We start from the raw sequence: 26,411 nt of genomic DNA, 5'->3' as shown, positions 1-26,411 counted from the left end.
TTTTAGGTAGTCCGGATGGATTTCAATATGACTGGCATGATCTGAGAAAAGAGCAGCAGGTAAGAACGAGCAGAAATTTTGATGGTGGAAGATTATGATTTGGGCAGCATTCTCCGCTGAAGGTAAACCATACATTGCTTGAGTGAGGACTAGAATGAACTCAGATTCTAGAGACAGAACGTATTAGACTGTACAAGGGCCTAGGGGCGAAAGTCTAATGTTTCAATAAGATAAGGCACCTGTGCATGTTTCTGCAGAACGACAAAAATGTTTAAAGGTAATGATATCAATGTCTTGTTTGCCCTGACCTGCCCGTAGCCTTGATTGGAAGTCCGTGGAAAACATTGGGAAACACTTGCAATGCGTGTTTATGGCAATGTAAGACAATTTGTGGCCATATGTGAGCTGAAAAGAGAGGGAGGAGTAGGCGATAATTTCATTTCAAGAACTACAAACCATAATAAAATCAACGGCGAAAATAATTTTTGAGGTAATTAGGAAGAACGGAAATTGGACAAAATACTAACAGTGTAATAACACAATAGGACAGCCAGTGCTTTAACACCAATTTCCAAGCAGGAAATTGGAAATGCCTTGGTTTGTTACCCATGTTGTGAAGGAAATTATGTAATTGCGTCCAGCTTGTTTATATCTACTTATTTGTATCTACTACATCCACAATAAATTCGATATATGAATGCTTCAGCAATTATATATTACTTTCGTAGGAACCCTGCCTTAATACTGATCTCCATTGCTGTAGATGGTGTTGGAACACAGAAGCCACTTCAGCTGGTGGAAACAACCATACTTACAGTACAGTAACAACACATTTTGTAAGGAGGAAGGCAACATAAATTAAGGAAGCCTTAGAATATTCAGAAGAAAAAATACATTGCTACAAACAGGATGTATATACAATCATGTCACTGAAGATGTTTCACATATAACCGAAACAAAATGTGTGTGACTGTGCTCATACAATCAAACAGGTTGGTGCCTTATGATAACGTCAACAGTCTTGTAAGTCGAACGGTTGCCCATATGGAGTATCGCAAGCCAGTAGCCGTCGGCATGCGGACCATGCTTTCGAAAGTCAACGTTGACGGTGTCAAGTTCAACAACCTGATGAACGCTCAGAAACGAAGCGACCTGCGCATACGGTCCGTGTGCCTCAATGTGGTATACGCGAACGCAGCGCGCTCCAACGGCAGTTGCCGTCTGTAATTGGCTCGCAAAGAATACTATTTACGAAATGGACGGCCATGAAATTCCTACGACAGTTCTATTAAAACCCACATTTTCTTCCCTTGTCCACATGCTAGTGATGTTGTTCTGACGGTAGTCTGCATAAAGAAAAATTTCAATATCCATGAACATGGTATAAGGCAAAAAGGAAAGCCCCACGTCCAGTTAGTAAGGATATCGGCTTATGAAATTTCCATTAGAAATAGCGCCATGAAAATACAGCATAGTTCTCTTCACAAGGTAAAAATTACTTCATCATTCTCCCTTTTCAGTAAAGCCCTAACGTCATTCTTACTTCATCTCTGTTTCTGTTCAGCAGCAGAATATTTACAACATGTGAAATACAAAACTTGAAAGAAGAATGTGCAAAATGTCTTTCTACAAGCAGTGCAAGTACTCTTGTACATAAACCCAGTCTCATTAAGTCTCTCCTCAGTTGGAGTACACTGATTTTTACATAACTTCCATTATAATAAAATATTCTTATTGGTAAGAATGTATCAGAAACTATTAGAAAACACGGAGGTTAGAAAAAAAAATCTACGTCGCTGCTCATTATGCCACACCTACCCCAAACAATTTACGACGAAAATTTGTGTCTTACCATCTCCTGAAAGCTTTAATTGTAGATATATTGTTAACTGCCATTGAACAACAACACACTGTATAAAGAACAACGCCGGCCGAAGTGGCCGCGCGGTTCTGGCGCTGCAGTCTGGAACCGCGAGACCGCTACGGTCGCAGGTTCGAATCCTGCCTCGGGCATGGATGTGTGTGATGTCCTTAGGTTAGTTAGGTTTAACTAGTTCTAAGTTCTAGGGGACTAATGACCTCAGCAGTTGAGTCCCATAGTGCTCCGAGCCATAAAGAACAACGCGTTCCAGTTCTTGTTGGATCCTCAGTATACGACATAAATTCATAATACGCAGTTTACAACAATTCTTTAACCATCAGAATTCAGCAGTAAGTATTGCTTGGAAATGGAATCAGCAGGGCCGGCCGAAGTGGCCGTGCCGTTAAAGGCGCTGCAGTCTGGAACCGCGAGACCGCTACGGTCGCGGGTTCGAATCCTGCCTCGGGCATGGATGTTTGTGATGTCCTTAGGTTAGTTAGGTTTAACTACTTCTAAGTTCTAGGGGACTAATGACCTCAGCAGTTGAGTCCCATAGTGCTCAGAGCCATTTGAACCATTTTTTTGGAATCAGCAGGAAGATCGTGAGGCTAAATCAGGGTGCATGGCTAAGGCATTGTTAGAGGAAAAACAGGCGAGGCTTAGAGGATGACTGCACGGAATCTCAGGAAAACGACAAGTAAATTCCTTAATGTACAAGGAATGGCACAGACACATAATAAAAACTAAGTGGGAGTATTAGGGAGTGACGGGTACCAGGAGTCGAAACGGAATTTGGTTGGAATCCGTATAGTGAGCATACATAAAGAGTAAGAAAAGTACGAGTGGGGAAGGTTGGTGTAGTAAATTCGAGTAAGTACCTGAAAACATATCATCAATTCATTTTTTCCTTCGGGCAGCGTGCGAACGTGTCCATAAACACGTTTCTGCTTATTATTTCTACTCCATATCTTCGCAATAACATGAATTCATCTTCTTCACCATTTTATAAATTTGTAAATTACGACAGGGTATTACAATGTAGTTAACGGTGATTGGTGAAAGTCTTTAGTCATGTGTGCTATCACTAATTAATTCCACACTGCTTGCGGTTTTTATTATGCACAGCTTATCTTCAGAACATAAAACGTTCTATCAACATACTCAACACCAGCGTTGTCAATGCAACAAAGTCGTGGCTAATTTCCTTTTCCGATCCTCGCCCAAACTAATAATAGTTTCGTCCTCAATTATGACGATGTCCTAGGCGCATTAGATTTTACATACTTGTTTTTCCTGTTGCACGTCCTAACAGTTGATTAAGTGAACAGCACAAAGCATTTGAAGAGTGAAACAGAGAAAGATGTATGAGTGATCAATGTAAAAGGTCCCGTAGGACTGCATGTCAATCATCGTGCTGTAGAGTATTACAGCTATTTAACATCTCGTGAAATAATTTTAGGTGTAATGTGATTAGTTATTATTGTATTTTGAATAACCATTTAAAATGAGCATATGTTCTACAAACTACACACACAGTTGTACCAGCTTTAGTACCCAAGTTTAGTTTTGTAGTTGGGTACAGAAAGAAATTTTCATTGTAGTTGTCGCATTTCTGCAGTACCCTGAGGAAGATCGAATGGTAATCGTCAGTTTGCAAATAAAACGGAGGCTTTGTGACGCACAGAAGACGCACAGGTAATGTTTAAGGAGGTATTGAAAGAAGCTCAAAACATCGCACACTACAACGGAGGATTCGCTTAGTGATTCCTAGAGTCTGTAGGGGACACTGGGAGGATTTCTCCTCCGAATCAGGCGTACATAATTTTGTTGGTGAGCAGAATGATGATACGTGGTAAGGCTTTAGTAGAATACACGACAATAAGAGGAACGTAACTTTGCAAGTTTTATTAGCAACTAAATATGGCCCATTTTCGACTTCTAAGAAGGGCTAGCGACAGGTGCATAACTGTTTTTTTTATATTTATTGGGCCTCTAAAAATTATATGACCTGCTCTCCATCTTTTGAAACGACTCTTTTTTCTATTTTGTACTCTTCCATATTTCAGCAGTATTCAGACTTTACCTAAGACATTTTGTCAACAAAATCCTTTGAGTTCTGAAGCGGTCAGTAATACACTATAGTATCACAAATAGTTACTCAATGAAATCATATGAGGGTGGAAGCATCAGAATGACTAGATGGCAGTTTTGAATCATGTTCCTCCCGAATACGGGTCCAGTGTCTTAAGGTCGATTCGCTTTGGACATCGTGGAACGGAACGTCAAAACCTCCTACAGCGTGTTTCAATCGGCGGCATGCGCACAGTACGTCAACGGGACTGGTCGGAACGGAAAGGGTCTTTTCTGGGGGACAATGACGACGTGTGCTAACGTTGGAAGTTAATCTGTTCTCACTCAAATCACATAGGTACCAGCAGTCTCTTAAGTTTTTCTATTTCCTTAGTATTTATTTTATGTTTATTTTCGTGAAAGATTGGTTACGTTCCATGAGGACTTACAAATATTTTCTGTGACTGTTCTTCGACAAAAGAGGTCAAATACCCGTAAGCGAAAAGTGATTTACGTTTTACAATAGCCGGACAAAGAAAATGCCTGCACTGCACATACACAATAACAAAAATAGTTAAAACAACTTTAATTGAAAAACGTTTTTCAACTGTGAAAAAGTTAGAGCTAGGGATAAAAATACAGTGGTTTTCAACGTTGTTTGGTACTTGAAACGAAAACGAAACATAATGGATGAGGTAAAGAGACTCTACATACGGTCTTTTAAATTCCGTTTGACGCGTATGTAAGCGTAAAAAAATGGTTCAAATGGCTCTGAGCACTAGGGAACTTAACAGCTGAGGTCATCAGTCCCCTAGATCTTAGAACTACTTAAACCTAACTAACCTAAGGACATCACACACATCCATGTCCGAGGCAGAATTCGAACCTGCGACCGTAGCGGTCGCGCGATTCCAGACTGAAGCGCCTAGAACCGCTCGGCCACCCCGGCCGGCTCGTAAGCGTACATTTTGTTGGACGGATACTTGTCGGTGTCTTGAACTGTGTGGATAACACCTCGATACACTTTCATTCCTCAGCACTGTGGGAGATTTATTATTCGACCTTCGTCAAGAACGTAGATTATGAACTTTGCTTCGGGTATTAATAGGCTCTACCATTGCTACTTCCTTATATCTGATACTACACTGAGCAACAGAATTAAAGGATCACTTTTTCGAAACGTCGTAATTGTCTCCCGTTCCGACGCATAAGTTTTAGATCTGACTCAAAGATGTCTACGACCTTCTTCTGTAATGGTGCAAAAGCGTGGCGCTCTGAGACGCCACCCACGGACTCGACAACGCTTCAAACAGCCAGGAGTCGACACACGCGAAAAGAAGGCAGAGCTCAGAAGTGTAAAGTTGCTTGACGATGTGACATTGTCACCAAATTTCACATCTCTGCCCAACGCCGCTGTGGACGTGTCACACTATGTGAAGGTCGTCACAGTCCCCCCTTACCAACATTTCACCCCTCCTTTTGAGACCTCTGCGGTGCAGGGCATAACCGCGATGCCCAGCGTTTAAATTACGTAGTTTTCTTAGGAGTGGCCGATGAAAACATTTCAGATACTCAGCTGCTCAGAATCGAAACGCAAAGCCCTCAAGGGAAAGTAACGGGTGATCAAAAAGTCAATATAAATTTGAAAACTTAATAAACCACGGAATGATGTAGAAAGAGAGGTAAAACTTGACAAACATACTTGGAATGACATGGGGTTTTATTATAACAAAAAAAAAACAAAGTTCACAAAATTTCCGACAGATGGCGCTGGACAGCAAAACGTCAGTGACTGCTCATGACAATCGTGTATAAAAGGAGCTGTAACGAGAGAGAGAATCAGATGCGCCAGCAGTCGCAGCATGTTGGCGTTACCTGAAAAGGCACTTTTAGTGAAGCTGTATTATCAGAATGGGGAATGTGCTAGTTCAGCGTTACGATCCTATCGCCAAAGGAAGGGAATTCGAACGGGTAAAGGTCCGTTGACAAATGCAGCTGTGGCGAGAATGATTTCGAATTTCGAAGCCACGGGTTGTTTAGACGATAGACCCCGTAGTGGCCGACCGAGCACAAGGCGTAATGCTGCTGAGACAGTTCAGGAAGAAATGGAGATTGTGGCTGGTTCGTCTATGCACGGGGAAGTCAGCGCTCGTGTAGTCGCACGTTGCATCAGCATTCCATACACTACTGTTTGGTTGGCACTTAGGCGTACCCTCCGATGCTATCCGTACAAAATCAATCGGCTTCATGAACTGTTACCTGGCGATTTAGTGAAGCGGAGGGAATTTGCGGTGTGGGCGTTTCAAAAGATGGCGAAAGATGACAATTGGCTGAGTACCGCGTTGTGGAGCGACGAAGCTCATTTCACGCTCCGAGGGTCTGTCAACGACCACAACTGCAGAATTTGGGCTACCGAAAATCCTAGAACTGTCGTGGAAACTCCATTGCACGACGAGAAAATCACGGTATGGGTTGGATTTACCACATCAACTGTTATCGGGCCTGTTTTCTTCGAGGAAATGCGTGATTCTGGTTTTGTAACTGCTACCGTGACGGGTGAGAGGTACACCGATATGTTACAGAATCGCATCATCACCAGCCTGGCTGATAAACACCTGCTGGAACGTACGATGTTTATGCAGGCTGGCGCTCCACCCAATATTGCTAGACGCATGGAAGATATCTTGCGCGCGTCGTTTGGTGATGATCGTGTGCTCAGTCGCCACTTTCATGCTTGGCCTCCCAGGTCCCCAGACCTTAGTCCGTGTGATTATTGGCTTTGGGGTTACCTGAAGTCGCAAGTGTATCGTGATTGACCGACATCTCTGGGGATGCTGAAAGACGACATCCGACGCCAATGCCTCACCATAACTCCGGGCATGCTTTACAGTGCTGTTCACAACATTATTCCTCGACTACAGATATTGTTGAGGACTGATGGTGGACATATTGATCACTTCCTGTAGAGATCGTCATCTTTGCTTTATCTTACTTTGTTATGCTAATTATTGCTATTCTGATCAGATGAAGCGCCATCTGTCGGACATTTTTTGAACTTTTGTATATTTTTGGTTCTAATAAAACCCCGTGTCATTCCAAGCATGTGTGTCAATTTGTACCTCTCTATCTACATTATTCCGTTATTTATTCAGTTTTCAAATTTATACTGACTTTTTGATCACCCGGTATAATGGAAGCCAATGAAACCACGTGGTTCGACGAGCAGAAGGACAACCTGTGGCACTCCCGACACATTCTGCCCGGTTCTACCGTTCTCAGAGAACATTTCGAGGCTGCAGTCTCATTGAATTTGGTCTCAAAACTTTGGAGTCCAGTGTGATCCCGATTTTTGCTCTTGTGTACCGGATGGAATCCCTAGGGACCGTTCAAAATAATTCGACGAAATGTGAACGTGATCTGAAGCAGCGAAGTTTCATCACGCTTTTTCAGTGCTCCTGTTTCGCGCGCTCCTGTGGCGTGATCAGGGGGAGGTGTGACGTCGACACATGCATGAATAAAACGGCGAAGGGTTCCTCAAAAACCTCCCAGTTTGGCAAAACTATCTGTAGCAAACCACCCACATTTACTGAGAATTTTAAAAACATATGTGTCTTTGTGGAGAAAATGTGATGTAGCTCGAGATGCCTGGAGGGAGGCAACCACTTGACACTTCTACGAGGCCTGTTGTGTGCCTGCAGGCGCCTAGGAGTATTTTGCAGGTTTTCTCTGAACAGGCACATTTTCAAAACAATAAATGTGGTCAGATACCACCGAGCGTTTTGCTGAACTGGAGGGGAGGGAGGTCTTAGAGGGGTATTTTTCTGTTTTATGCATGCATGTGATCACGTCACAGGAGGGTATGTAACAGAAGCACTGAAAAAGCATAGAGCAGAGGGAAACTTCGCTGCATCGGATCATATTCAGATTTCGTCGAATGGTTTTGAACGATCCCTAGTGGTTCCACGCTCTGCACCAGAGAAAAAACTGCGATCACACTGCACCTCCAAGGGGTGATATGTTTCATGAGACTTGTAACGTATTACTATCTTTACGACTTTTCTCACCGAGCCTTTGTAGCTACTTCTCTCACACAAATAATGATAAAAATTCAGAAATTCAGGGTCGCCACCAGCCCAAGCCCTTCCTAACCATTAAAAAAACGGAGCTGGAAAATTATCAGTTTAATTACCTTAATAACTTAATTACAAGTATGTAAATTTATTTAAGTAGCCAGAGAACTAGCACTCCATGTCGTGCATGAAGCAATTTGATTAATTCAGGATTGGAAATCGGAGTAAGTGGGTAAGAACAACAATACAGAATTTATCTTTCACGTAGATTATTAATTATATCTAAGTATTTGGTTGCACATCCTAACTACACATAACTGGTGCCTGACTAGAAATATTTAAGTAAGAATTGCGTGAGAAAGTAACAGAGCACAATTTAATTACAGCAAGAAGAAATACAGAAAACGGGGTAGGGAAACAATGATACTATCATCTCCTTTTCATTCATACCATAAAAATATCTCAGTGAGATTCGCATTACGATTCTATGCATGCAGTATTCTGGACAGAGGTTTAACCAATGCACGAGGTTGTGCGATAATTATTCATCATACTAACTGCGTCTGCTGCTTGCAAACGGCCGAACTAGAGCACGTGGTGCATTCCGAATCAAACTGTTGCGCTGCTTTGTAGAAAACGCACGAAAGAACAGATATTCTTGCAGAAATTATAGCTCATTAAACAAGCAGTTAAAATAAAGCGTATTGCGCTGCCGTGGTGGGCCAGAAGGGGCATTGATTAGCAAACACGTGGCACAAAATCGATACACAAAGACAAAAGCAACTTCTACAAAAAATAAGATTAAGAATCGTACTCGCTTCGACACAGTATTACACTCACGTACGGTTGAAATGATCCTAACCAGCTTTTCCCTAATCAGATTTACCGTTTGAAATTCTACTTCATCGTTGTTCAAAATGAACAAAGTAACTTCTGCACTTTTAACTCAAACACCCAAAAATCGCCTATTTAAAGCAATATAATCATGGCACATTCGGAAATATAACTTTACACGCTTCAGTTAAGCTGAAGTATTTCAACAGTTAAACATAACGAAGTCCTAATTCAACCTGCTTCCCATCACCTGAAACCCCCCTTAAGAACTACGATCCGCACTCACCAAGCGTTCACCGAAGAGTGCCGCTTTCTCTTTCGAGATTACCTAGCTCCCCGTGCAGCGGAAGCTACCAGAGGGGTAGCCCTCCGTCACCAACCTCACACACAAAAAACAGCCTTCGACGCAGCCTTCGACTAAGATGGGTAAACCTCTCTGTTCAGGTATTGGAAACCTATGTTAGCCATCCTGTGCTCTCCTTCGAACTAGCAGCAACATTGTCTGTTCCCAGCAGACGATGACAAACTCAGCGTTTCCCACAAAACAAAACCGAAACCCCACATTAAAACACACATATAATATTCAATAGGCCTTATTTGAGTGCTCAGTCTTTCTGGAAGAGTTCATGAATTGAGCTAAAATCAGGTAGTGAAGTGAGTAAGTTGTAGCGAATTCGACAAGCGTCTTATGAAACGACTCCATGGAGACGTTTCAGACTGCTGTTCCGAGATGTCTATCAAGTCAGATGAATCGCACAGGAGACGTCAAGAGTGCCAAAGGCTGTCTACAACGTCGTCCTTTTGTTTACTGCGCTGCAAACTGTCATTTTCTACCCTGAAATGTATGAGGGTCAACACCCCAAGGAAAGGCGTAGTTTCAGTGACGCCCCTTATGCCATGCCACCCCCTAGAGGCCCTTTCGTGTCGAGTCTGAGCGGCGGTATGTCTCAGCCACTCATAAGGAAACTGCATGATTTCAACTCTGGACATCGCGATCCACCACAGGGGCGCAAAAATAAGGGTTGAAATGTTGGTAAGAGAAGCTGTGACGAACTTCCCATCTGGTAACACGTCCACGGTAGCACTTGGCAGTATTCTGGCGAAATTTGGTGCCAAAATCACATCATTAAATCAACTTATACCTCAAATGAACTTATGAACTCTAGCCTTTTTTCCGTAAATGTCGAGACCTTGGCGTTTGAAGTATCACCGATCCGGACGGTGACGCTGCAGCGCGCCACGCTTTTGCGCCACTAGCCGGCCGTTGTGGCCGAGCGGTTCTAGGACCTTCGGTCTGGAATCGCGTGACCGCTAAGGTCGCAGGTTGGAATCCTGCGTCGGGCATGGCTGTGTGTGATGTCCTTAGGTCAGTTAGGTTTAAGTAGTTCTAATTCAAGGGGGCTGATGACCTCGGATGTTAAGTCCCATAGTGCTCAGAGCCATTTGAACCATTTTTTGCACCAGTACAGAGGAATGTTATAAACGGGTACCTTTGAGTCAAATTATATGCTTAAGCGTTGGAATGGGAGACATTTACGGGGTTTCGAAAAGTGATCTTGTAATTTTGATGGACAGTGTATATTTGCAGAGTGAGATTTTTCACTGTACACCGGAGTGTGCGCTGATATGAAACTCCCTGGAAGATTAAAACTGTGTGCTCTGCCAACTGAACTACCCAAGCACGACTCGCGCCCCGTCCTCACAGCTTTACTTCTGCCAGTACCTAGTCTCCTACCTTCCAAACTTTACTGCGAAACTTGCAGAACTAGCACTCCTGAAAGAAAGGATACTGCGGAGACATGGCTTAGCCACAGCCTGGGGGATGTTTCCAGAATGAAATTTTCACTCTGCAGCGGAGTGTGCGCTGATATGAAACTTCCTGGCAGATTAAAACTGTGTGCCGGACCTTGACTCGAACTCGAGACCTTTGCCTTTCGCGGGAAAGTGCTCTACCAACTGAGCTACCCAAGCACGACTCGCGCCCCGTCCTCACAGGCAAAGGTCCCGAGTTCGAGTCTCGGTCCGGCACACAGCTTTAATCTGCCAGGAAGTTTCAGTGTATGTCTGACTTTCTGTAATGTGGGCGATATCTCATAACCTCACTTTTGTTGTTCGCTACTGGTCTAAGAAAACTGACGTCCTGTTGTTGTTTTCGCTCGTGTGAACACGGCTCCACTACATGGTGAGGTTGCATACCGTCCTGTTGACGGTTAGTCATCGTGTTACCGTCCCGCTAAGCTAGAAGAGTAGGCAGTGCGGTACCACTTGCCTGGAAGTCGAGTAGCCGGACGTCGGTGGGCTGCTGGCCCGAGTAGCGGAAGAGGAAGTTGTTCTTCCAGACGTCGCCGTGCAGCAACACCTGCAGCGCCGGCGGGCTGCCGCCATCCAGCTGCCTGAGGCGGCCCACGATGCGCTCTGCCGCCGCCTCGTACCTGTCGGCCAGAGCGCCCCGTCCGCTGGCTGCCAGGGCGGCGGAGAGGGCGAGCGCGTGACGCGGCACAATGCTGGCCAACTGGTCGCACGCGTCGCGGCTCGTCAGCGGCGACCGCGAGAACAGCGGGTCCGTCCGCAGCGGGGGCGAGTCCTCCAGCAGGCGCGCGGAGGCGGCGTGGAGGCGCGCCAGAGCGCGCAGGCCCAGCGAGCAGTGCGCGCGGTCCAGCCCCGCGCCGGGTGGCGGCGTGCGGAAGCCGCTGGCGCGCAAGTCCTCCAGCAGCAGCCAGGCGGGCCTGCCGTCGCCCCCGGTCGCCGCCCCCAGGGTGCGCGGCGCCAGCGGCCGCCACTCGCCGCCGCCGCCCCCCTCCGCCGCCCGCAGCGCCTCCTCGGCCCGCGGCAGCAGCTCCCGGTAGACGCGCGCCTCGCGCTCGAACACCTGGCCCTCCTCGGCCAGGTCGGCCATGGGCCCCGCACGCAGCCCCACCTTGAGCACCAGACTGCGCGCCTCCGCCGCGCCGCCGCTGGCCAACCGCACCTCGCACGACAGCCGCAGCAGCGAGCTCATGAAGTTGGCCCCCGCCTTCACCGCCGGCTCCACCCTCAAACTCGACACCTCTGCTACTTGCTTGCCCTCCGCTTCACTGAGCGCTTCCTTTACGAATTTCTCGTCCACCCAGGCCGGCGTGACCACAGCGTTCTCTTCTGATGAAGACATGATGATTCGTCACGAATACCTAAAACGCAAGAGGGAGATGGTTGGCTAGGTATTTCCCGTGTTCCGTGCATCGTAACTACGATCCCTCAGTGGGATGTGGAACGACAACGTTTCGCAGTTATAATGTACACTACTGGCCATTAAAATTCCTACACCACGAAGATGACGTGCCACAGACGGGAAATTTAACCGACAGGAAGAAGATGCTGTGATATGCAAATGATTAGCTTTTCAGAGCATTCACAGAAGGTTGGCGCCGGTGGCGACACCTACAACGTGGTGACATGAGGAAAGTTTCCAACCGATTTCTCATACACGAACAGCAGTTGACCGGCGTTGCCTGGTGAAACGTAGTTGTGATGCCTCATGTAAGGAGGAGAAATGCCTCCCATCATGTTTCCGACTTTGATAAAGGTCGGATTGTAGCCTATCGCGATTGCGGTTTATCGTATCGCGACATTGCCGCTCACGTTGGTCGAGATGAAATGAAGCAGAATATGGAATCGGTGCGTTCAGGAGGGTAATACGGCCTCGTATCACTAGCAGTCGAGATGACAGGCATCTTATCCGCATGGCTGTAACGGATCGTGCAGCCACGTCTCGATGCTTGAGTCAACAGATGGGGACGTGTACAAGACAACAACCATCTGCACGAACAGTTCAACAACGTTTGCAGCAGGATAGACTATCAGCTCGGAGACCATGACTACGGTTACCCTTGACGTTGCATCACAGACAGGAGCGCCTGCGGTGGTGTACTCAGCGACGAACCTGGGTGCACGAATGGCAAAACGTCATTTTTTCGGATGAATCCAGGTTCTGTTTACAGCATCATGATGGTCGCATCCGTGTTTGGCGACATCGCGGTGAACGCACAGTGGAAGCGTGTATTCGTCTTCGCCATGCTGGCGTATCACCCGGCGTGATCGTATGGGGAGCCATTGGTTACACGTCTCGGTCACCTCGTGATCGCATTGATGGCACTTTGAACAGTGAACGTTACATTCCAGATGTGTTACGACCCGTGGCTCTGCCCTTCATTCGATCCTTGCGAAACCCTACATTTCAGCAGGATAGTGCACGACCGCTTGTTGCAGGTCCTGTATGGGCCTTTCTGGATACAGAAAATGTTCGACTGCTGTGCTGGCCAGCACATTCTCCAGATCTCCCACCAATTGAAAACGTCAGGTCAATGAAGGCCGAGCAATTGGCTCGTCACAATACGCCAGTCACTACTCTTGATGAACTGTGATATCGTGTTGAAACTGCATGGGCAGCTGTACCTGTACACGCCATCCAAGCTCTGTTTGACTCACTGCCCAGGCCGTTATTACGGCCAGAGGTGGTTGTTCTGGGTACTGATTTCTCAGGATCTATGCACCCAAATTGCGTGAAAACGTAATCACATATCAGTTTTAATATAATATTTTTGTCCAATGAATACCCGTTTATCATCTGCATTTCGTCTTGGTGTAGCAATTTTAATGGCCAGTAGTGTACTTCTTCAGTATGGTAACAGTTTCACCGTTTGCTTGATTTAGTAATTTTTGGAAACGTAAACGGTATGAAACAGTGCTCTGGTTACATAACTTTAAATAACAATCATTCTTGAGTGCAATTCTTTTTCTTAAAAGTTAAAATAACGTGTCAGTGGTAACCCATTTCGATCATATGTAGATCATCTTCAGATCATGTCTCTGGAATGCAAAATAAAAATTCTCCTTACAGGGTAACAGTTATCAAAATTATACAGTGCATCTACTCACCAGGGGAGGCCATGACGGATATACTTCAAACTTTGTTCACCTTTAGTTGGCCATGAAAACAACAGAATGTGCTTAGTAGTAAAGTGCACTACTCCGGCAATTCCGAGAAAATCGCAAGTGAAGTTTCATATTTCTATGATGTGCGTAGTGTATCTACGCGTAGGTTATAGACATTGGACGTAATGGTGCTCTAATGTTGCCGGCACGGTTACTCAGAGTGTGTTCGCAGCTCGTGGTCGTGCGGTAGCGTTCTCGCTTCCCGCGCCCGGGTTTCCCGGTTCGATTCCCGGCGGGGTCAGGGATTTTCTCTGCCTCGTGATGACTGGATGTTGTGTGCTGTCCTTAGGTTAGTTAGGTTTAAGTAGTTCTAAGTTCTAGGGGACTGATGACCATAGATGTTAAGTCCCATAGTGCTCAGAGCCATTCGAACCATTTTTTTAAACTCAGAGTGTTCGATCAGAGGGCTAGCAGCCCTCTGTAATAAAAAAAACTGAGTCAATGGAATGACGATTGACTTGAACAAGCGTCATGGGATGTCCACCCCGAACACATAAAACGAGCCTTCACGAGGAAATTAAGATCAAACAAAATAAAACAAAGTGGTTAGCGTTCGAGCTTCCAAAGATACATAAGGCGATGGGTCGACTCCATCTAGAAACTTCATTTTTATAGTATAAGTGTAAGTTCTGTGATTGCACCTACACTAATAGTTCTTGCTACTTTAGCAACGTCTCACCGCCACGCAGGTTAACGGTCAAATGGGGCCTGCCTCTGTGTCTGCAGCTTTAAGCGTCGATGCGCAGACTAGTTCCGCGTACCTCGGTTCAAATGGTTCAAATGGCTCTGAGCACTATGGGACTCAACTGCTGTGGTCATTAGTCCCCTAGAACTTAGAACTACTTAAACCTAACTAACCTAAGGACATCACAAACATCCATGCCCGAGGCAGGATTCGAACCTGCGACCGTAGCAGTCGCACGGTTCCGGACTGCGCGCCTAGAACCGCGAGACCACCGCGGCCGGCTCCGCGTACCTTCCCAGATTGAATATATAATAGATTTCACATATCACGACAGGTATACGTTTTCAGGAAAACTAAGTATGTCTTCATTTATTTGTCGATAGTTACAAATATCTTTGTTCTAATACTTAAATTTAATTAAAAATAGCAAGTAGTCAGAAACATGAAATTGACTTCACGCAAATACATGTGTTTTTTTTAATTATACTGCATCTCAAAAGTCATAAATTAAAAAATATGACCAATGATGAAAAAAAATATAGATTAAAAATTGAGAGTATGCGGGAGATGAACTATCACCTCTTACACGTTTGTCTGACATACCTCGAAAGCTAACCACTCGACCACCGTGAACTCTAACGTGCAGCACGTACGCACAGATACATCAATTACATAAAATGACGTATAAAACTTCTCTTGCGATTTTCTCGGAATTGTCAAAGTAGTTCACCTTATCACTTGAACATTATCCTGTTTTAATGGCCTACTAAAGGTGTACAAAGTTTGAAGTAAATCTGTCGTGGCCTCCCCATGTCAACAAAACATGGAGACGAGAATACAGTAGGATATACAGAGCTTTCTCACCTTTAGTTGTTGACCAGAGACGATAAGCGGAACGCTGACGTGTGTCGCAGGGACACTTCCGGCAACCGCCAAGTAGCGCCTATACGCTACGCGTTATAAAGCGGAAGCTCCGCCCCTCGCCTTCTGCATAATGTCATCGGTAACCAATAGCGCTTAACATAAGATCGTAATGTATGTGAAAACTTAAAACATCAATCGAGTTACAGATAGAACAGTAATTACTCTTACGGCAAACTTACGTTTCCGTAATCTTTCATATCGTGCTTCTTTTCTGTCTAGATTGATATTTAAGTTTTGACGTATGTTGCCATTGTATGTTAAGCGCTATTGGCTCCCGATGAGATCATTCAACAGGCGAGGGGCGGAGTTTCCCCTTCATAACGCGTAGCTCTTTTTTTTCCTTTTCTCTCCTTTTTTGACGCTATTCAGCAGTTGCCGGAGGAAGGGCTCTATTTAAGCACGACTCCCGCTGTTCGAACAGTTTAAGTCACACTTCGAGAAATTTCGGGTTCTGTTCCATCTTTTGACTGGCCTGCCATCTAGTGGGTTTTGTTGGTATAATCACAACGAACTGTCTTGGCGTTTTTAATCTACTACGCATTTTAAAACCGAAAAATAACTGGAACACTGATTGAAATATCTTCTAGGGTGCAGGCTATGCGTAACAATCGAAGCAAATAAATAATACCTTTCCTTAAAATGAAGCACAAATTTTTTACATCCATAAGTATGTATCATGATTCTGTACAATTCTGGAGCTTTCTATCGTTCTGCGATCTAGTGAGGTCTAATGGTGCTATCTCCAAGACTGATCATTCCGCTTTAATTTATTCTCGCGATAATAATTAATCACCTTATTACCATACATTTCGTTTGGTGGGCAATTAGTTCTTAATTATCTTCAATGCTTCACCTCAATGTTACCGTCTTGTTTCCAAACTCATTAAACTCTGGTAAAGTTTTTATCTGTTACTATAATGAACTGTTCTTTTACAACCTACTTGGTAAATCATTAACGCCTCTCATAAACGACTGAAATATTATACTGGGTTCAGTCAAGATTTATTTTATTTTATTTTATTTTTTTTTTTTTTGGCCGACATTTTCGTCTTTGTATGTTACCTTTCCTTAAAATGCAGCATATGTGTTTATACATCCATACGTACCATTACTGTATGGGAACTCGTAAATTTGATCAAAAACAATAGGAGTTTATGCATTGGTAGGATTCAATGCTATTTTCTCCACTGTTTCACCCAGTCTTCAGTTATGAAGATCCATAGTTACTGTTGTGGCTAGTTCGCAGTATTCCTTGCACACCCGCCGAGCGAGTCAAAAGTCACATGATTGTTCGAACAAGCTCGATACTGTATCGAATGTAGCGGCGTATCACGAAATCTCGAGCCTATTCGAACGCGATATCGTTTGCACAGCCCTAGTCGGAGGTATCTTGCGACATTTGTCAGCGCACCACTTGTCATCTCTGCTCACCATGCTCACCACATAATGGCACATAGCTCCTTCTCTTTTATTATGATCGCGCATCCATAATTTATTCTGTACATTGACTGCATAATTTTGGCTTCTGTTAACCTCTAAGGAGAATCACTTTTTTCCATTGCAGAGTGTGGTGTGCGTACTGTAAGACCTTTGGTACACACACCATCAGATTATTTGACTTGTCGCTCTAACGGAGTAGGCGAGTGTCAACAATATGTCTCGTGGTCTTATCGTGGCGTGTTTATCTTCTGCCATTAGGTCAGACAATAGAAATGCCACTTGCACGCTTAGAGTAGCAGATTGATGGTGACCAACTTTAAACTGAACTTGATTAATTTTCACACACATTTATTAAAATAATAAAAAGCATAGACATTACGTAACTTGATTCTGGATGCTGTTTACAATTGACAATCTGAAGTTCCTTTGGTCTTGGTACATTAATCTTATTCTCACATATCTCTGATACTTGACAAAGTCTCTGTTCATTTATCTTACTGGCTATGTACAGGAATATGGTAATCTTGTTAGGCGCAGACTGAAACTTGACTATAGACTCGTACAGACAAATGCAGACTGGTACGGACAGGTGCAGATAAATGCAGACTGGCTAATCGGAGGTCCGTACCCTCGTTAAATACCTCGTGCATTCATGTATCACTACGCGAGTGTGATCCGCGAGGAGAAAAGGTTCTACGTTAGCAGCAATCTCATTGACTGCGTTACATATTAATACGCAGATCGGCGGAAGCAGAATTTGGTCCGTCTCTCAGGCAGCGCCATCTCATAGTGCGGAGACGGACGAGGGCTCCGCCCACGCTGTTGTGCTTAGCGTGGCGCGCTCTAGGGGGAAAGTTGTGTACGCGCTGACTATGCGGAACTATGTAGACAACACAGAGACATGATCTGACGATGATCCAGATGTGATCGAAACCGTTTACCATTGGCACGTGATTTTAATTTGAAAAAATGACAATCAGGATTGATTATTACATATTATATGATTACCTTAGCCGGCCGAAGTGGCCGTGCGGTTAAAGGCGCTTCAGTCTGGAACCGCAAGACCGCTACGGTCGCAGGTTCGAATCCTGCCTCGGGCATGGATGTTTGTGATGTCCTTACGTTAGTTAGGTTTAACTAGTTCTAAGTTCTAGGGGACTAATGACCTCAGCAGTTGAGTCCCATAGTGCTCAGAGCCATTTGAACCATTTTTTTGATTACCTTAAGTTTTATTTCAAATGTTTTCGCTTCGCTCAAACAAGACTTGCTAGATATTACACAATGAATTTTTGTCCCAATTTTCCTAGCCAGACAAGAGTTAGAAGTGGGCAGATGGGGTATCAAACTATCCAGCATGAGACATAGTTTTGCAAAACTGCTTGGAAGTAATTAGGGTAATTCAGAATAACTTAATGAGTGACTTGAGTAAAAATATAAATATTTCACAAACATCAGCTGCTAAAAATCTAAATGAAGTATCAAAAAGTTCATTTCTTGAAAGGGAAGCTATTTTCGAATCAAACATTTCACTGGTGTAATACTGTCAACAACAAAATTTGGAACTACAAGCTTTGAAGAAAAAGGTCAAGTATTCTATGACACCATTTGCATAAATACAACAAATAAAACAAATCAGGGAAGCATTTGGTGCGTCTTTGAAGGATGCTCGAAACCCTGTACAGAAAATGAGGTGCCCATTGAGAATTTGAAGTTCGATGTTTTAAGTCGGAACCTCAGAATTTTAAAGAGTGCCAGAGGATATTTGTTTGGTGGATTATATAGACCGTGTAGTCTCATTTGCATCATACAAAGCAGAATCAAGAAGAAGAAGAAGAAGAAGAACTTCGTCCGAACAGGCCTTGGAAGGTAAAACGGTACCGACCGGCCTCCGTGTCATCCTCAGCCCACAGGTGTCACTGGATGCGATTTCCTTTAATTTTTTTACATATGTAAGGTTAGTGGCAAAGAGTTGAGTGAAAATCGACAGGTGACGGAATGGAAATTTTCGCTCTTCTTTTAATCTAGCCTTACCTCTCAATTACATGTGGTTCTGATTCCACGTTAAACTGCATGTGCTAGATCAGGGACCACACACGCACACGCACACACAAAAACACACACACACAAGTATATTCCTAATATTCATACACATTCGGTAGTTCTGCTATCTTGTAGAACGAGATTTAAAGCATATATGATTTCACTAAAATTATTTTTAGTTGTTAATCGCATATACAGGGTGTTCCATGGATAGTGACCAGGCCAAATATCTCACGAAATAATCATCAAACGAAAAAACTTCAAAGAACGAAATTCGTGTATCTTGAAGAGGGAAACCAGATGGCGCTATATTTGGCCCGCTAGATGGCGCTTCCATAGGTCAAACGGACATGAACTGGGTTTTTAAAATAGGTACCGCCATTTTTTACTACATATTCGTGTAGTACGTAAAGAAATATGAATGTTTTAGTTGGACCACTTTTTTCGCTTTGTGATAGATGGTGGACAAACGTATAAGTACGTGGTATCACGTAACATTCCGCCAGTGCGGACGGTTTTTGCTTCGTTATACATTACCCGTGTTAAAATGGACCGTTTAACAATTGCGAAAAAGGTCGATATCGTGTTGATGTATGGTGTTGTGATCAAAATGCCCAACGGGCGTGTGCTATGTATGCTGCTCGGTATCCTGGACGACATCATCCAAGTGTCCGGACCGTTCGCCGGATAGTTACGTTCTTTAAGGAAACAGGAAGTGTTCAGCCACATGTGAAACGTCAACCACGACCTGCAACAAATGGTTCAAATGGCTCTGAGCACTATGGGACTCAACCAAGTAGGTGTTTTAACTGCTGTCGCGGCTAATCCGTACATCAGTAGCAGACCAATTGAGCGAGAATCGGGATTCTCAAAAACGTCGGTGTTGAGAATGCTACATCAATATCGATTGCACCCGTACTATATTTCTATGCACCAGGAATTGCGTGGCGACGACTTTGAACGTCGTGTACAGCTCAGCCACTGGGCACGAGAGAAATTACGGAACGACGACAGATTTTTTGCACGCGTTCTATTTGGCGACGAAGTGTCATTCACCAACAGCGGTAACGTAAACCGGCATAATATGCACTATTGGGCAAAGGATAATCCTCGATGGCTGCGACAAGTGGAACATCAGCGACCTTGGCGGGTTAATGTATGGTGCGGCACAATGGGAGGAAGGATAATTGGCCCCCATTTTATCGATGGCAATCTAAATGGTGCAATGTATGCTGGTTTCCTACGTAATGTTCCACCTATGTTACTACAGGATGTTTCACTGCATGACAGAATGGTGATGTACTTCCAACATGATGGATGTCCGGCACATAGCTCGCGTGTGATTGAAGAGGTACTGAATAGCATATTTCATGACAGGTGGATTGGTCGTCGAAGCACTATACCATGGCCCGCATCTTCACCGGATCTGAAGTCTCCGGATATCTTTCTGTGGGGAAAGTTGAAGGATATTTGCCATCGTGATCCACCGACAACGCCTGACAACATGCGTCAGCGCATAGTCAATGTATGTGCGAACATTACGGAAGGAGAACTACTCGTTGTTGAGAGGAATGTCGTTACACGTATTGCCAAATGCATTGAGGTTGACGGACATAATTTTGAGCATTTATTGCATTAATGTGGTATTTACAGGTAATCGCGCTGTAACAGCATGCGTTCTCACAAATGATAGGTTCACAAAGGTACATGTATCATATTGGAACAACTGAAATACAATGTTCAAACGTACCTACGTTCTGTATTTTAATTTAAATTACCTACCTGTTACCTACTGTTCGTCTAAAATTGGTTTCCCCCTTCAAGCTAGACGAGTTTCGTTCTTTGAAGTTCTTTCGTTTGTTGCTTATTTCGTGAGATATTTGGCCGGTCACCATCAATGGACCACCCTGTATACTGTATTATGATTACCAGTTTCAACCTTAGCCATATTCTGATATTTTGCAGCAAGCATAAAGGAAAAATTACAGGTAAAAGTTATGTTACAACGAACATAATGTTCGAAATCTCGTAACACAAAACTAGAGGTAAAAATTATGATACAATAAACATAATGTGCAGCAGTTCACATTTGTATACCCTCTATGTATGATACAGGTACAGCACTGTTCAATACAAAACTGATCACATAGTAAGTTTTTGTGTACAGAATTTACATGTCACAATGTAAAAGTGATGGAGATGAACGTTACAGGTTCCATATAGATGACGGCAGCTACATACTAACTGCAGCAAACCCTATGGACCAAAATTAGTTTAGGTATAGACAATTGCACGAATTTTCGGTTTTATTTATTATTAAGAGGCAACGGCCTTGCCGCAGTGGATATACCGGTTCCCGTGAGATCACTGAAGTTAAGCGCTGTCGGGGGTGGCCGGCACTTCGATGGGTGACCAGCCAGCTGCCATGTGCTGTTGCCATTTTTCGGGGTGCACTCAGCCTCGTGATGCCAATTGAGGGGCTACTAGACCGAATAGTAGCGGCTCTGGTCAAAGAAAACCATCATACCGACTGGGAGAGCGGTGTGCTGACCACACGCTCCTCCTATGCGCATCCTCAGGATGACACGGCGGTCAGATGGTCCCGCTGGGCCACTTGTGGCCTTAAGACGGAGTGCTGTGCTTATTATTAAGAAATGAGTTTTGTTTTTATCGCTCGTGCTGTAACGTAAACACCGTCTTGCGTAACTTCGGCAGCTTTTTTCCCCCAGACGTCGGCCACGCCATCCTCTTCATTGCCGTGAAGTCTGCGGCCGACACTGCAGCCCCAAAACGCGTTGCCATCCACCAGCGCCCGCGTGACACCTGTATCCTGCATACTCTCTGCCCGTGATCCTTGCACGAGCGAGTCTTGAAAAATATTGAAGTAAGAGTTGTAATAATTCACACTGCTTTTGAGCGGTGGTCCAAGATCACTTTTTCCATGACGGTAAATTTCTAATTCTTCCCCAACAGGCTAAGTAGATGTCACTTGGTATATTTATGAAACACGTTTAGACTTTCTTGAATATTTCCGAATCCATGGATCTTAGTTAACAGATGTGTAGTAAAAGTAGTTATGTTATTTGCATATGAATTTTCTTCATCGGATTGCAATATTGCAACATTTCTGGCAGTTTGCCCAATAAATTACGAGTCGTAAATTTGGCACTGTATTTTATATACTCACGAACCATGTAATTTTCTTTTACTAACGTTATCTCAGCATTTAAATTTGATCTCGTTTTTCGTCTGAAAACCTATCATGAAACTGGTATTCCTTAAACCCTTGCAATTTCGTCTGAAAGTGTCCCATTGTAGGTAGGCCGTCGCGGCGTACGTCTTATTTTCGCTGGTTGCTTTAGGTATTTATAATGATTCCTGCTTTTTAGGATAGGATCAGTTTATGAATTATTATACGATCTATGACATACTCTTCCTTATAACCATTTGCTATTGCTACTTGTTTCGTGGTATTTTCTTTTTCGATTGCTTCAGCATCAAGTGCCAATTTCAACATATTACTCAACATAGCCTCAAAATATGCCCATTTGTGTCGCTTTGGATGGCGCGAGCATTCAATTATGGTAGGAACAGTTATAGTAGGCTTCTGAAAAGTTCCGAATTTATGCCTGCCAATACGCTTGGTTATAGGTCTAAAAAGTTAATGCTCATATGTCTTCAAACTTCATGGTGAAATTTTTTAGAGTGTATTTTTCTTATTTTTTCACTGATTTATTGTATATCTTTGTCGCTGCTGCCCTGCAAGAGAATGGTATCGCCGTCATACCTCCGATACTACAGGACATTCTGCTGGATTTATAGGTTTGATTCGAAGAACTCCTTTTCGAATTGTAGTAGTATCAGACGCCAAATGCGACGTATTGACACCAAATGTAGTGGTCGGGTGCCGGGAGGTGCCGTATTAAAACTCGTCCGAGCTTTTCAAGTGATTTATTTTTTTCCACTACAGAGTTCCGTTCACCTCGGTCCACCTCACAGGCCCTACCTTGCTGAGGTAGCACCCCAGCGGCTGTGCAACGCACTGTGTCGAGCCGGCCCTGTATGCCAGCTGCAGAGTTCCAATTACGTCAGGATGGCTGCGCTAGCAGGCGACTCAGCGGCGACCGTCCCCAGTGACTCTGCACTGCTCCTCCGGGAGCCGTAGCCGGCCGCGCTGCTGATTCTTCCTCGGCTGGCGTAGCTGGGCATGCGGCAGCAATGTCCGCTCCCGTTCCGGCTTCCAAACCTGTGGCCCTCGCCTTTTAAGTCTCCGGCGTGTGTCGGGAGCCGAGACGACTGTCCGTGGTAGCGACCCGAAGAGTGGCCCGCCCTGGCTGGCTGTGGGCCCCGCATCGGCCAAAGAGGGTCAAACCAACGACCCGCCGTGGACTGGGACGCTGTCGCCGCATCTGTTGCCGTGTGTCGCCGGTAGTGTGACACGCCCCGCCGTCCAGGAGAGCTGCCACACTTGAATGAATCTCGTTAGAAAACCACACCTTCGCAGCTCTGTTTCGCTAACGCAACGCTCCAAGTCACGTACGCCCCACACCACGGTTGCGTCAGTGAGCCCCCTTCTTCCTATAGCTTGCGACATGCGAACCGCTGCGTTTACGCTTTTCAGCAGTTCCATGGCTCCTGTGGCCTGCTGGTCAGCGTAACTTTGCAATCCAGCCCGCACCTGGCTGTAATTTGTGTGCTCTGAAATACTGCACCAAATCTAACTTCCCTATCTTAAACTGTGGTGCAGCTACAGAATGATTCAGTAAAATGCCTGGAAGGGTTCCTATCAGGGTGTTTTCCATTTCTAGGTCTAATGAAAAATTGTTTTCTTAAATTTAAAACAGTTGAAAGACAGGACATTATGTGACTTTTTGTAGATACATGATTTAATTTCCAGGTAGAGCTTAATTTTAACCCTATAAGAGCAAAAATTGGTCGTTTCCCTTAAATGAGCACACTATTTCCTTTGAAACACATTGTAGTGAGAGTAGAACTGCTACTAAGTGTTGACTTAAATCATTATAATGGCGCGGTGTGTATGTGCCAGTCGGTTGCATGGAATCAGTGCAGTAAGATGGTAAAAGATGGAGACGTGACAGAATGGTAGAAAGAGCTATCACGCCCATGACCACACTACGAGTGAGATTTTCCAGTTTTGTGCTATATCAGTGCGGTCAGTCCAATGAGTCTACGAAGAGTGGTGTACCGCTCACGGCCGTGTAGCACGGCCTAAGAACAGTGGTCCTGTCTGCCAGAGGCCAAACATACACAACTAGTAAATGACAATCGATTTCAAAACAGAAAGGAATTGCTCCCTGCAGAAAATAGAAATCCATCTCAACGAGTTTCTGAACAAATATTGCTGTGGTAACTGGGTGGTACCCGTGGTCTAGTCAACAAAGAACTTAAACGGGTGTCTTACGGCGTCCGCCTCGAGCAGATCAACGAACGAAAACGAACAAAATGAGAATTAAAAAAAAAAAAAAAAAAAAAAACGGGTAGCGTCTTTGATTCATAATCAAAACGTCTTCGGTCCCGGGTTCGATTCCCGCAACTGCCTAAATTTTTATAAATAATCAGCATTGGCGGACGATGACTTCCGGCATAACAAGTCAGCCTCGTTCTGCCAACGGCCTTGTCAAAGAGGGCGGAGGAGCGGATAGAGGTTCAGGGCACTCTCTTGTCCTAGGGGTGGGAAATTGCCCCTAAAGGCGGAAGAATCAGCAATGATCAACGGCATGAGGATGCAGAAGGCAATGGAAACGACTGCATTAAAGACACGTAACGTGTATCCACAGGACATGTGGCCTGTAATTGAAGAAGTGTCATGATGATCTCTCCATTGGCAAAAGATTCCGGAATAGTCCCCCATTCCGATCTCCGGGAGGGGACTGCCAAAGGGGAGGTTACCATGAGAAAAAGATTGAATAATCAACGAAAGGATAACGTTCTACGAGTCGGGACGTGGAATGTCAGAAGCTTGAACGTGGTAGGGAAACTAGAAAATCTGAAAAGGGAAATGCAAAGGCTCAATCTAGATATAGTAGGGGTCAGTGAAGTGAAGTGGAAGGAAGACAAGGATTTCTGGTCAGATGAGTATCGGGTAATATCAACAGCAGCAGAAAATGGTATAAGAGGTGTAGGATTCGTTATGAATAGGAAGGTAGGGCAGAGGGTGTGTTACTGTGAACAGTTCAGTGACCGGACTGTTCTAATCAGAATCGACAGCAGACCAACACCGACAACGATAGTTCAGGTATACATGCCGACGTCGCAAGCTGAAGATGAACAGATAGAGAAAGTGTATGAGGATATTGAAAGGGTAATGCAGTATGTAAAGGGGGACGAAAATCTAATAGTCATGGGCGACTGGAATGCAGTTGTAGGGGAAGGAGTAGAAGAAAAGGTTACAGGAGAATATGGGCTTGGGACAAGGAATGAAAGAGGAGAAAGACTAATTGAGTTCTGTAACAAGTTTCAGCTAGTAATAGCGAATACCCTGTTCAAGAATCACAAGAGGAGTAGGTATACTTGGAAAAGGCCGGGAGATACAGGAAGATTTCAATTAGATTACATCATGGTCAGACAGAAATTCCGAAATCAGATACAGGATTGTAAGGCGTACCCAGGAGCAGATATAGACTCAGATCACAATATAGTAGTGATGAAGAGTAGTCTGAAGTTCAAGACATTAGCCAGGAAGAATCAATACGCAGAGAAGTGGGATACGGAAGTACTAAGGAATGACGAGATACGTTTGAAGTTCTCTAGCGCTATAGATACAGCAATAAGGAATAGCGCAGTAGGCAATACAGTTGAAGAGGAATGGACATCTCTAAAAAGGGCCATCACAGAAGTTGGGAAGGAAAACATAGGTACAAAGAAGGTAGCTGCGAAGAAACCATGGGTAACAGAAGAAATACTTCAGTTGATTGATGTTCCGGGAAAATCAGGAATACAGAAACACAAGTCGCTGAGGAATGAAATAAATAGGAAGTGCAGGGAAGCTAAGACGAAATGGCTGCAGGAAAAAGTTAAGGCATCGAAAAAGATATGATTGTCGGAAGGACAGACTCAGCATACAGGAAAGTCAAAACAACCTTTGGTGACATTAAAAGCAACGGTGGTAACATTAAGAGTGCAATGGGAATTCCTCTGTTAAATGCAGAGGAGAGAGCTGATAGGTGGAAAGAATACATTGAAAGCCTATATGAGGGTGAAGATTTGTCTGATGTGATAGAAGAAGAAACAGGAGTCGATTTAGAAGAGATAGGGGATCCAGTATTAGAATCGGAATTTAAAAGAGCTTTGGAGGACTTACGGTCAGATAAGGCAGAAGGGATAGATAACATTCCATCAGAATTTCTAAAATCATTGGGGGAAGTGGCAACAAAACGACTATTCACGTTGGTGTGTAGAATATATGAGTCTGGCGATATACCATCTGACTTTCGGAAAAGCATGATCCACACAATTTCGAAGACGGCAAGAGCTGACAAGTGCGAGAATTATCGCA

At 44.3% G+C, this 26,411-nt stretch overlaps 1 protein-coding gene across 1 annotated transcript in view; it reads right to left on the bottom strand.

Moving 5' to 3' along the window:
• Positions 1-26,411, bottom strand: part of LOC126235256 (uncharacterized) — a 74,842-nt gene that overhangs the window by 6,176 nt on the left and 42,255 nt on the right. The window contains exons 2-3 of the mRNA XM_049943986.1: positions 11,651-12,002; positions 11,105-11,539 (exon numbers count right to left, since the gene is read on the bottom strand). Of these exons, the coding sequence (XP_049799943.1) occupies positions 11,105-11,539; positions 11,651-11,983 (768 nt within the window). The 5' untranslated portion in view covers positions 11,984-12,002. The remainder of the gene's footprint in view (positions 1-11,104; positions 11,540-11,650; positions 12,003-26,411) is intronic.

This window comes from Schistocerca nitens, chromosome 2 (genome assembly GCF_023898315.1).
Source record: "Schistocerca nitens isolate TAMUIC-IGC-003100 chromosome 2, iqSchNite1.1, whole genome shotgun sequence".
In the NCBI taxonomy this organism is placed as follows: Eukaryota; Metazoa; Arthropoda; class Insecta; order Orthoptera; family Acrididae; genus Schistocerca; species Schistocerca nitens.
This window is presented reverse-complemented; position numbering and strand designations above follow the sequence as displayed.